We start from the raw sequence: 13,281 nt of genomic DNA, 5'->3' as shown, positions 1-13,281 counted from the left end.
GGAATGGGGCTCTACAGACAGTACCGTGCGTCTGCGGTGGCGCTGCGACGCCAGTGTGATACTGTGATAGCAGAATTGAACATTTTTACAGAAAAAACACGATTACATTCTAGTGTAGATGTGTGTTTGTGATGCCTGTATGTATTTCCCTCCAATCGTGCTTTGCTGCAAAAATATTCATTTCTGGCATCTCTTGGTGGAGCTGGCAACTTGCATGCAAGCTTGTACGCGGTAAGACCAATCACAGACTAAAGCACTAAATTTTAAGCTTCTTAACATGACACAGGGCTCAAGCATATCTTTCATGTTACACTATTACTAATATTATACAGTTATAAAATAATGATAATATCATTGTTGGTTTAGCTTTAAAATAATTTAATAATCTCTTAATTTAAATAATAAATTCAAGAAAATCAGTTGTTTCATCTATTATTATAAATATAATATAAAATTGTTATGTTATTTTAAGTACGATATATGAGGTATTCTTTTGTTTCTATTAACAAATACATAATTTACAATACAGAATATATAATATTAATGATAGGAAAGGAATCCAACTGGAATGTTGCAATTGTATGGTAGCTCCAGACGTTTGTACTTTTTTGAAATTCTTCATGCTACGCATTGTTGTGTCTAATGTATTTATGAATTCTGAATTGTACTTTGTTGACCATTGGAAGTTAATTTTTGCCGTCTCTAGCGATACTTCAAGTGAATGTTGGATTTCCTTAGGTAGATCTGAATTGTCTTGTTTCAAGAAGTCAATAAGCTGCAACATAATAACATTAAAATTATAATATATTTAACAATGTATTGATTCAAATTTTTATAGGAAAAGTAAATACGTGATTCAATTGCTGCTTAGATGATATTTTCGACGCAATATTAGAAATTATGTTTGCAACTGTGTCCCATGTACGAGTACTAAAAAAGTAATCACAATGGTTAATGATAGGATCTTGTAATAAGAATTTATAATATATAAAACACATGGTTAGTATTACTTACGAATCATATATCTTATGATAATGGATAGTTACAAAATTCAAAACAACATCTAGTCCATTTGAATGAGCTTCACTTACGAATTTAAATACGTCATTTATATACATTTTTGGAATAGTGTTACCCTCTATTGCTTGCTGTAAGTAACTAAAAACAATAACAAAATATTTATTTAAATTCCATAGATTGGGAATAAAATTGAGAAATAATGAAGCCGATGACTAACAAGTTCAATGAATTTTCGTTTTTACTACATGCAAGTGCTTTTAATATAGTTCTTTTTTCAGAAGCAACATTTTCCTTTTTGTATTCTTCCCATAAAAAGTTCCACATTTCTTCTGAAGCGTGTTCCATAGCTGTGCAAAATACAGCGGGCTTGAAATTCGGGTCGATCCTAAACGATAGAGTTTCCAATCACTACATCAAACTACACTCAGAATTTGTTTTCATCCAGTAAACATTTTTATTATAATAACGAACAAAATTTAGTGATATAATAGGCAAATTTATTGATATAATGAATTATCAATCATTTTAATATTATAACAAAATATTTATTATATCAATAAATTTATTCATTATTGTAACGAAAATGTTTATTGGCAGAATAATTTTTTTAGAGTATCAGATAATGGATATATATTCGTGTCTTACCATATTGCTCTGTCGTGATACCATAAGGAGAACAATTTCAAAGCTTGACTAACACATGACTTGTATGAATACTTGCATGCCCATTTACTAACATCTTCAGCTAGCAATTGTTTTATGTGTGGCTCTTTCGAAACAATATTAAAATCAATACTGTTGTATAAATTGCTTATCAAATCGGTAATATATTGTGCAAAAATAGGTCTTGTATCTTTATTTTCCAATCGGTCAGCAAAGAAAGTTATAGCATTGAAAAATGCACGCCACGGTAAGTAGTTATCTTCCTGTACCAAATAAACAGTTGCTTCCTGAGCCGTTTTAAAATCAATGTGCCTCGTTCGAGCTAAGTTCAAAACATCATCGATAATTTGAGCCCGATTTACAGCATCAATGATTCTGAAGGATCTGGTCTTAAGAGCATTGATCAGTCTCTGCCAATTCTCAGCATCATAATTAACACGATAATATCCAGTTTGCTTGACATTGACTATGTACCAACCAGTACCTGAATCCAACCATAGCCTTCGATCATATTTCGTTAACCAATACTTTGCTGGTGTCGATTCGAACGTCGGGCTTGATTCTGTTGTGAAGGTGATTGGAATCCAGTAAACAGCATTTACGTTTCCTTTTGAATCATATGAATAGGGTTTCTGCAGATTTATGTAAATTAATATCACTAGAAATATTCCGACAGATTAAATTGAATAAAATATTAATTACCTGCGTAATATTTAAATAATAACCATCCCTACTAGCTTCAACCAAAGGATACCCCGGTTGAGTCGTCCAAGACTTCATAAATTCGTCCACATAATCGCTCCATACTTGAACTTCACTGCTCTCTGCTACAGCAATTTTAAATATTTCGACAAAATTTTCAGGAGTAGCAGTGATATGGCCATATGCCCTCAAATAATTTTGGATTGCTTTAGTGAATGGCTTGTCCCCGAAAGCATGATGGAACATACGAATAACACTAGCAGCTAAAATTATAGAATAAGAGCGTATAATGATAGCATTGATTGATTATAGTATCTTTGTAAATGCTTCTAACTAATTACATTTTAACACATACCTTTGATATATTCGATAGGATCAAAAACTGAAGTAATGTCTGAATAGGTTTCTACAGGGTAGGTCATACTATGAGTTTTCATACCATCGTAAAGCAGAGCCGGTTGTAGTGAATTAACAACAAATTGATCTAATAATTGCCAGTCTAAAGGATTGATCTAAATTAAAAAGAATAATTTTTAATCCAATAATACTGAATAAAGATAAATTTTAAAAATCCACGAAATGCATACATAATTTATTTAAAAGCTGTGTATTTTTTAAAGGGTATATCTTATTGTGTTCGATCAGTATTAGATTTTGTTAGATACGGATAAAAGTAAAGCGAACAAGTACAGAAGAACTTGTTGGTACACCTTGTACACTCAAGCTGAGAAATCCTAGGCACGTACCTCGTTACTTATAAACCATTGGAAGTATTCAGCGAATCCCTCGTTAAGCCAAGTAGACTCCCACCAATGTAACGTAACCAAGTTTCCAAACCACATATGTGCAAGCTCGTGTGAAATTATATTGCTCTTATACTGTTCATTGTACGCAGATGTGTCGTCTTTAGTAAAAAGTGCATATTCCCTGAGAAAATTCAGGCATTCGATTAAAAAAACGCTTATGTATGGTTTAATTGCTATAATTTTAACTAAATCAAAATAATTCACCTAAAAGTAGCAAGACCCCAATTTTCCATAGCACTGAAAGAAAGATCTGGGACTGCGACCAAATCTAGTTTAGGCAGTCCATAATGTATTTTCGTAAATTGTTCTAACGATATTAATGCATTATTTGCATAGTAGGATGTGCTGTTGATATAATCAAACATGTCAGGTCTTCCGACAAGTCTGATTTCTCCGCCAAAATTGGTTTTTCCAATAGTGACAGATTTGAATTTGGATACAACAAAAGCAACTGTATAAGTAGACATTTTTTCCGAAGGACTATAAATGTCTATTATGCTATCTCCATCCCTATTAGAAGAATAACACCAATCATTCATTATCTCTTAATCATAGATATGTTTTTAACATACGTGATTATATACTTACAAAATCTCATGTCCTATAATTGGCATATTGCTAGCAGTATCATACTCTTTTGTTCTTTTAATAGAAATGGTAAATTCAGCCTTATACTCCGGCTCGTCGAAACATGGAAAAGCACGTCTAGCATGAATTGGTGAGAACTGAGTAGATGCCATCCAACTATAAATAAAATTTGCGTTTAAAGGTAATAATTAATTTAATTGTACCAGAAAAATAAAATTCTACATATAAGACATCAATCTAACTCACTGAACATTGCCAATTTTATCAGTATACGAGCTACGATAAAATCCTTTTGATGGATCCGATAAAAGTCCGACATATTTAATATTTGCCGTAACATATTCTCCAAGGTTTAGTATTTCGCTTATATATATTACTAATTGTTCAGATTCTTTCCTTTGAATATAATTCAATACTTTTAAAGGTTTAGTTTTATCAAGCCTGCCAAGAGTTACTTCAACATCCAGAATGTTTAAGGAGGCTGCAGCATTCAGAATTATGCTATAAGTGGTATTGCGAATGTCCATACCAATTGTAACTTCTCCATTAAATTTGTCCTTCTCTTCGAAATCTACGGCATCTATATAAATCTTGTATTCAACGGGTGATAATACTTTCGGAAGTCTGTATACTTTTGATGGTTGGTAGGTAATGTCCAACCATTCGTAAATTGCTGGCATGTTAGTTTTATACCACTTCAACTCATAAGACGCCTTCTCTATATAAGAGCGCAAACTGTTTGCAAGTATTGGTTTTTTCTTTGAAATTATGTTTATCATTTTTTCGAACTGAAAAGGATTATTATATAATATAAACGAATTGACACAATATATATATTAAAAGGAAATCTTACCCGAGCAATTAAATCTGATGTGGATAACCTTTGTGAGATTCCATTAATTATATTTTTAAATTTACTCTCGTCCTCATAACTGATAATAATTAATGAAATATGAGAAATATAATAGAGAATTTTGTTACTTTTATGGCAAAATTTGTTTGAATACTTACTATTCGAGCATTTCAAGGTAACGATTACCGATAAAGTTCATAGTAAAAATAAGTCCTTCAAGAGAGCAATCATAGACAGAAGAGAATACACCTACACTGTCTTGATAACGTATATTTGAATTGGGTGAAATTGCTGCATATAATAGTCTGTAAAAAAATAAATTGTAAATTTCTGGTAATATTAGATTATAATAGTTATGACTTGAGAATTATAAAGAAAGTATTTTACTGATATAAATGAGATGGATCTCTAAAGCATCCCATTGCTTTCAAAGTAACAAGTTTATCAGAAGCTATAGTTGAATTCGCATACATAGCCCCTAAACGTTGCCAATGGTCCAAATCATCTTTTCTTAAACCAGTACGATAGACTACGTATCGATAGTTGACTGGTACACTAAACATTAAAATTATTATACCATGATTATATTGAAGATTTTTTTATATGATAAGTTGTTCAGAATCTTACGGTGTATCATTAAAAACCCATTCATAAAAATGATCGAGAGCTAACACAATACAATTTTTATTCATATTTAATTCACAAGCCCAGTCAAACACTTCCATCTTCAACAATTTCTTTGTATAAATATCATCTTCATCATCATTAAATTTGTTGTCAGGAAAAAGATTATTGTAGATTGGCTCTATAATTCTGTTAATGTGTTTCTGTAATAAAACATAAATTTTCATAAACATTTCATTGTGGTAAATTTGTGTAATAAACTTGATACTATACTTTAAAAAGATCGTCTGTATCTTGATAAGCAAATCGTTTTTGTAAATACTTTGCACCATTAAAGAATGCATGCCATGGAGCATAACTGGTTTCTTTCACCAAATATTCTGTAGCACTTAAAACGATTCCATAATCGACTTCACCAGCTCTGGCAAGATTCATCAGATCGTCGATCAAAGATGCTCGATTTATTTCGTCAATTTGTTCAAAAGCATCGCTCTTTAGAAACTTAATGATTTGTTGCCAATGATTCTCGTCATAGTTAACCCGATAAAAACCTGAAATTTATAATTGAATATAATAAGGTTCACAACACATTTAAAAATTTATATTAGTTATATTGTTTATAGACTCTCTTTTATTTCAATACTGTTACAAATTCTTATATTCAGAATGAAGATATAACTTACCATTTTGTTGAACATTTAAAATAACCCAATCTTCAGGCAATGTTGTACCCAGATTTATTGTTTTACTCGTTTCAGTCATCATATCACTGACTTCGACATCCTCAAAAGTCGGTCTACTTTTCGAAGCCCAAGTGATTGGTATATACCATACGTTATCATTCGAGGATTTTTCATCAGACTTTAATAAAAATCGTTTTTGTTTAAGCATTGCCGATTTATAGTTTTTAGCGAATGAAACATGAACAACAGGGTATCCAGCTTGAGACGCCCAAGAATTCATGAAATCACCGAAATTATATCCTAACCTATCATCTTTGGTTAATTTATTAAATTCGTCGTAAAGATGTTCAGGCGTAGCTACATCGTAATTTCTAAAAATTAAAAATTAATTTGCAATGTTTAGATATAAATTATTCTTTTTTCTATATCCTTAAAATTATTTTACCTCGATTTCAAATAATTTTTCAAAGCTTTTTTAAAAATTTCTTTTCCGACTAATTTCTCAGCCATGCGAATTACGCTAGCTGCTTTGGCATAAGAAATGGTATTGAATTTGGATCTAATCTCTTTGGGCTTTTCAACGTGGTAATTCATGGGACGAGAAGACAAAGATGCATCCGCACTAAATGCGGAGTGTATCTGGTCAACGACGAATTGCGACTCCATCACCCAACCATTGTCGATCTAATTTATAAAATGATATTAATTTCAGAATAATTAACTTATTTAAGAAAAGTTGATATAGTTGGAGAGAAAATGATATTAGTTACGTACGTATTCTGTTTTAAAATATTCAAAATATCTAGCAAAGCCTTCACTGAGCCAAATGTAGCTCCACCAGGCAGGAGTAACCAAATTACCGAACCATTGATGAGAAATTTCATGGGATATAGTTCGAGCAACTATTTGTTTAACGTTAATCGCCGATTCCTTGGGATCATATAATAATTTTGATTCTTTATACGTCAATAAACCCCAATTTTCCATGGCACCTGAAGAGAAATCTGGCAAAGCAACCATGTCTAATTTCGGCTGCTTATACTCGTAATCTAGTTGATCTTGGTAAACCTTTATCAAACTTCCCATTATGGATAAAGCATATTTAGCTTGATTTTCTGCATCAGGCCTGGCACAAACTGAGAATTTATTGCTTTTGTCAGACCAACATTGAAATTCCGATACTACAATTGCCACTAAATACGTAGACATCTTTGGTGTTTCTTGGAATGTGATTATTCTTTGATCGCCTCTGTAAATTCAACGATATTTTCTACATCTTGTTGTCTTCTAGATATTGTAATAATTATCATGATATATTTTTTTTCTTCAAAAAAGGCGTAGTAATTTTGATAAGAAATTATCATTTATATCAAAATAATAAACTAATTAACAGGTGATTCATTGTGTATAACCTTGTTTACTTAAATCTATAGTTTCAGAAGTGTTTGAAATTTCTATTTTAATTAAAACATTATCTCTTATCAACGGAGATGAGAAACTACTTTCCTGATACGAGGTGTTTCATTGAAAAAACACAGATATCATTATTAGATTTCCTTAATTATTTGTGTAAAGAAAAGTAGCACTTACATTGAATTATCTGTTCTATCTTGAGGCGTATTACTTAACGCATTTTGATTTTCTAGAGTAGTGACTTTCAGCTGAAATATGGCTTTAAATTTAGGTTCATCAAGGCAAGGGAATAATCTTCTTGCTCCCACAGGCTCCAAATGAGTAGCAGCCAAATACCTAAAAAATAATAAATTATGTTCTCTATTGTTTAATTAATAATGTAATGATTCCTACTTTATTTCGACTTATAATTCTTCTTATTTACATTTTCACTTTGTCATTGTCATTATAGGAACTTCTGTAAAATCCTCGCATGTCTTTGTTCATTAAAGTTCCAGTATAACTTATTATAATGTGTAATTTTGAGCCTATCTCTATTCTTTTCTTTAAACGGATTATCAAGAAACTGTAATTCTTATCTTCTTTAATTTCTGAAGGTGTCTCCTTTATTTCATCGACCATGACATCTATTGGAAGATAGGTCATACCTTCCGCATGCAGAACTATTTCATACGTAGTTTCTGCTACTTCTGCACTCATTTCCATAACTCCATAGAAATATCCTCCGTGTATATTTGGAGTAACGGCAATTATATATTTATCCGGCAATATGCTTGAAGGTAATTGGTATGATCTTAAATAATCATTTATCCCATTTACAATGGCTCCTTCATTCTTTTCATACCACTCCAAGTCATATTTGGCTAAAGTCAAGGCATCATTCAATGATGAAAGAATTGGAGAAAAATCTACCTTATACTTTTCAATCAAGCTTTCGAATTTATTAACCAAACCCTTCGTTGAAAGATATTGAGCTGTATTTGTTAAAATGCTGGAGATTGTATCCTTCCCTCCAAATCTAAAATAGATCAATAAATTAACTTAATGTTTATTCAATTACCAAAGGCGTAAAAGCGCGCACTTAGAATATATTTTATAGAGAGAGACATCGATTTTTTATAGAAGAAAAGAAATTAAATTTTCTTTCATTATTATAAAAAGAATTATTAGATATTCTTACGCAATAATTTTAACTTTATTCTCGTCAACATAGTCCAGAACGTATTCAGCACCGGTTAAAGACGAACTGGATGCAGTAGCGAAAAGGCTGAGTCTATCTTGCTGATGAATTTTGCTCTGTTCGTAACTTGTTAGTGCATAATCAAGATATCTGAAAAAAATGGATATATATTTCTCCGTTAGTTAACTGCAGAAAATTATCGGAACGTACTCAATTTTACAAATTATAGCTTATTAAAGTTTATTTATTTACCGTTTCAAAAGTGACTTGTCTTTGGTGCAGCCTAGTGCCCCTAGCATGACCAATTGATCGGCAGCAACGTTGGATTGGAAAGCTTTTTCCCATAAAAATTCCCAATCTTCGACAGTTCCTTCCCTTATTGCAGCACAATACACTGCTGGCCTTTGGTTAACATCGATTCTAAAAGGAATATGGAAATAACTTAATGAACCTTCGATTTAAAAAAAAAACTTAAATTATACGAGTTATCACTTAGTTTCTAATTAAATCCTTATACATACCAATTTTTATTATCTACTTACTTTTCGTGACTATTTCTCCAAGCGGAGAAACGCTGCTTGGAATTATTTATACAATCCACGTCGTTTAATTTACAAGCTAAGTCATTTAATTCATGCTTAAGAAGAATAAGAAAATGCGAATCGCTTTGTTTATCAGCATCTCTAAGTTTAGTGTATGTGTTTTTAAAAAGATTTAAGACGAATTTCTACAATAAGCAATAGTACAAATTACTGTAAATTATTTTAAATATTTAGAATGATTTAAATATATTGTTAAACTTGCATTTAACAATGATTCAAATGGTTGCCCTGCGAATCGTCGTTGTAGATAACGCAAGCCATTTATTGCTGACTTTATGGGTAAGTAATTTGTTTCCTGTTCGATATACTTCAGTCCATCAAGAGCAATTGTATAGTCTAGTAGTCCTGCTCTTGCCAAGTTTAATAAGTCATCGACAATAGCTGCTCTGTTAAGTTCGTGTATTTGTTCAAATTCTTTACTGTTTAAAACAGTAAATATGCGATACCACAAATCTCTATCGTATCTAACACGATAGAATCCTGAAAATGACATAAAGACTTGTTAAATAGAAGCTATTATTGTTGAAAGTATTTATAAAACTGTTATATTCTTTAATCAATTATTGAATGCTCCCAACATTGCACAAGTTTGGAAAATCCCAAGATATAAGAGTGATTCTACATATCGGACATTTATCATTATGATTAGTCACAGGTGGGGAACGTTTGCCTGATAATTTTGATATCTATTCGATTTACTAACCAGATTGTTGGATATTGAATATAATCCATTCATTAGAGTCGATTTTTATATTCGTTGTTTCGGAATCTTTTTTCAGCCATAACTTTGTTTCGACAGATTTGAAATTTGGTTGCTGATCCTTTTTGGATGTAGTCCATGTCAAAGGCACATGCCACTTCATTTCCGACGGCATATTGTTCAAATTCCGGATGAAGAATCGTTTCTGCTGAAGAGTAACTAGTCCAGTTTCATCAGTAGACACATATATCACTGGATATCCAGGTTGATTAGTCCAAGTTTCCATAATCATCTTTACAGGATCATCTAATTTTACATTGCTTTCATCAACGATTTTCTGAAAACTTTGCCATAAATCGTCTGGTGTGGCCACATCATTAGATCTGATAAAAATAATGATTATTAAAATATTTATATATTTTTGAAGTTAGTCTTATTTTTATAAAAATATTATTTTACTTGGCTGTTAAGTAATTTTTGAGAGCTTCTAAGAAATTTTTTTGGCCAAAAATGAAATTCATCATTCGAACGATGCTAGCCCCTTTTGAGTAAGTAATGGAGTCACCCATTTTGCTAACATCTTCTACGCTATTGGGGTTCCGTGTCATCGGTTTAGAAGTTTCACTAGCATCTACCCCAAGGGCTACCTGTAGCTGTTCAACTACAAATTGTTTATCCATCGACCAATAGGTTTCAATCTAAATAAACATATTTTACAGAAAATTAAAATTGATGTCAATAGATAAAAGAAAAGCAAATGTTGGTCAGCTTATGATTAATTTTTGAATGCAGAATAAATGACAGATTTCAAAATAATTTTAAATAATAATGGTAGTAATGTGGACTTACTGCACCAGTGGCCATATATTGGTAATATCGAGCAAATGCTTCACTCAGCCATAAATGTCCCCACCAACTTGGAGTTACTAAATTGCCTAACCACATATGCGTAATTTCATGAACAATTACAGATGCAACAGATTGTTTAGAAATTATAGAAGAATCTTCCTCGTCGTATAGCACTCGCGTTTCACGATAAGTAATTAATCCCCAATTCTCCATTGCACCTGCTGAGAAATCCGGAGCAGCAATCATGTCCAATTTCGGAATTTTATAGTTAATATTAAATAAATCCTCGAAGAATTTAAGAGATTTGGCTGCGATGTCCAAAGCATAATTCGTCTGCTTTATTGCCTCTGGTCTAGCCCAAACCTTGATTTTGTCATTGCCATTGCTTTCAAATTTAGAAATAACAAATGCCACTAAATAGGATGACATTGGCACACTTTCGTGGAAATGAAACCAAGGGTCGTCCCTACAAATCAGTTTATTATATCAGTAGTTTCTATTAAAGTGCGAAAAATACCATAAATGATAATCGTTACTTACTCGGTTGGGCCCTTTGACAAAGGCATGTTGCTGAGACATTTGTACGATGGATTTTCTGCTATATGTATGGTAAATTTAGCTTTGAAGCGTGGCTCGTCGAAACAAGGAAATGCATGACGAGCGTGTGTAGTTTGGAATTGGGTTAAACCTAGCCAACTAAGAAAAAATTGATTATAAAATTAGTTATTTGACTTTTTAATTTTTAAATAATATTGTTTCATACTTCTTGTTGCCTTTCGAGTCCATATATGAGCTCTTGTAAAATCCTATCATATCATCTCTCAAACGGCCATTGTAAATTATTGTTATAAAGATGTTTTCTTCTGGACTTAAAGATTTTGTGAATGTAATTGTTAATTTTTCAGTATCCTTTTTGTGTACATATTTGTTAATTATAATTTCATTTGATTCTTTTATAACGTTGACCGATTCTAATTCAATACTTCCCGCGTGTAATATAACATAATTCGTCACTTGTTTTGCTACAGCGTTGATTATTACAGTTCCATGAAATGTGGATATTTCTGCAGATTTAGTTGTGCTTGTTGGATAATTAGGTTCTATGCTAATATCGTAGGAGATAGGCTCAATTGATGTTGGAAGTCTGTAATCATCTTCCTGAGCTGCACTTATATCTTCATAAAGTAAATGGAACCGAATAAGATAGATTAAGAAGAATTTGTTATTAAAAATAATAGTAGTTTTTTAATTACCTGCTGCATTAATCCTTGCTGGATAGAAGGACAGCAGAGCTTCAATTAATATAAAAATGTAATGTACATATGGGGTGTTCATTTTTACTTGTACCTCGGTGACCAGGTGGTACAAATGAACTAAACTTGTCTACTTAGCCGTAACTCCAATTTCAGAGTTATCTAAAATCAATTAACCATGGAGAAAGATAGTAAGTAAAAATATTGTACTTGAATATTTGTTATTTGCCTAGAATCTGTTATATTTCCAATGTTTTAATCTTATCAGGTGTATTATATCTTTACATTTTCAGACTTTTATCTGTGCTGAGTCAGAACCAAAGACTACATTTTCAAATTATCGAAATAATCAGTCACTCACCAGAATAGAGTGTAAAATAAATTTATTGCGAACACAATTTATTATTGAGTATAATTTAATAATTTTAATTTTTAATAATATTAATTTAATTTATTAAATTTAATTTATACGATAAAAGCTTTTAATCATATATTAAAATGTATGTTTGATCCATAATGTTAACAAGGATTTATGTTAATTTTGGTGTTAAAAATATTAGTTTGTTCGTTTTAAACACGATCTTTTAATAATTTCTCAAAGGTTTCACTTGGTTAAGAAAATATATCTTTTATATATTTAGATTATTGCTCTGTATCTAGTTTTGATAACAGCTGTCAAAGTAAATTAAAATGAATAATAGTAATTAATATAACTCATTAATATAAACGAAAATGAATCAAAATGCTTTTTTATCCTAAACAGTAATTTCGAGACAATTCTCTGAATCTTTAATCTTTTTCTTAAGAAGAGGGTGAGAACACCATACGTACTAAATGAACTGCGACCTAAATAGAGTTTTTACTGATTAAATGTTTCGTTAAAACAAAATTCGCGTCACTTTAATCCTTAAAGAAACTTGATAATCTATCGATAGAGGCTAGCTAAAGTTGGTATACTTCTGTAGTGGATTTTTAAATAGTATGTTACCACTTTTATTTAACATTCACACGGTATAATATTTAAGTCACAATTGTATTCACCTTTGGTTGAGTGTAGATATACCTCGTTTTTAATTTTTAATAATGAGAAAAAAATTACATTACTCTTTACGAATAGAAAACTCAATCTACATTGAGTCGAATAGATTGTGAATTGCCTGATGCTTTTTCTAACCCTTCCCACTTTGTTACTATATCATCCACTATCTTATCACAAGTTTCACTGTAGTGAAGATATAAGTTTTTATTGGATTGCTCATTGTCGCCTCGGATTAATGAAACTATAAGACCCAGAGCGAAGTCAAACATTGAAAAAGTTTAACTAGATATTTGGGAAGAGTACAAG

At 31.3% G+C, this 13,281-nt stretch overlaps 1 protein-coding gene across 1 annotated transcript; it reads right to left on the bottom strand.

Moving 5' to 3' along the window:
* Nucleotides 1–416: 416 nt before the first annotated feature.
* On the bottom strand, nt 417–13,203 carry LOC136778436 (uncharacterized). The gene is made up of 32 exons (XM_066735269.1): nt 12,978–13,203; nt 11,937–12,098; nt 11,447–11,858; nt 11,224–11,379; nt 10,684–11,149; nt 10,294–10,532; nt 9,838–10,217; nt 9,337–9,614; nt 9,075–9,259; nt 8,785–8,952; nt 8,533–8,682; nt 7,777–8,370; nt 7,530–7,688; nt 6,714–7,188; nt 6,385–6,623; nt 5,940–6,310; nt 5,530–5,807; nt 5,260–5,459; nt 5,020–5,187; nt 4,791–4,937; nt 4,633–4,711; nt 4,026–4,567; nt 3,780–3,935; nt 3,396–3,701; nt 3,132–3,312; nt 2,741–2,897; nt 2,386–2,648; nt 1,666–2,315; nt 1,238–1,405; nt 1,015–1,158; nt 852–930; nt 417–775 (listed from the first exon to the last, which is right to left on the bottom strand). The coding sequence occupies exons 2-32, from the start codon at nt 12,016–12,018 to the stop codon at nt 503–505; spliced, it is 8,145 nt and encodes a 2,714-aa protein (XP_066591366.1). The 5' UTR covers nt 12,019–12,098; nt 12,978–13,203; the 3' UTR covers nt 417–502.
* Between the last annotated feature and the right edge of the window lie 78 nt (nt 13,204–13,281).

Source organism: Prorops nasuta, unplaced genomic scaffold, assembly GCF_024137725.1.
Source record: "Prorops nasuta isolate Cenicafe-Biocafe unplaced genomic scaffold, Cenicafe_Pnas_1.2 PNAS00014, whole genome shotgun sequence".
NCBI lineage: Eukaryota > Metazoa > Arthropoda > Insecta > Hymenoptera > Bethylidae > Prorops > Prorops nasuta.
This window is presented reverse-complemented; position numbering and strand designations above follow the sequence as displayed.

Excerpts from the sequence above, each read along its gene's own strand:
- LOC136778436 (XM_066735269.1), bottom strand. The coding sequence starts at position 12,018 with ATGAACACCCCATATGTACATTACATTTTTATATTAATTGAAGCTCTG. Across the intron at positions 10,533-10,683 it reads AATATATGGCCACTGGTGCA|ATTGAAACCTATTGGTCGAT; the intron begins GTAAGTCCACAT and ends ATGTTTATTTAG. Across the intron at positions 6,624-6,713 it reads AATATTTTAAAACAGAATAC|ATCGACAATGGTTGGGTGAT; the intron begins GTACGTAACTAA and ends TTTATAAATTAG.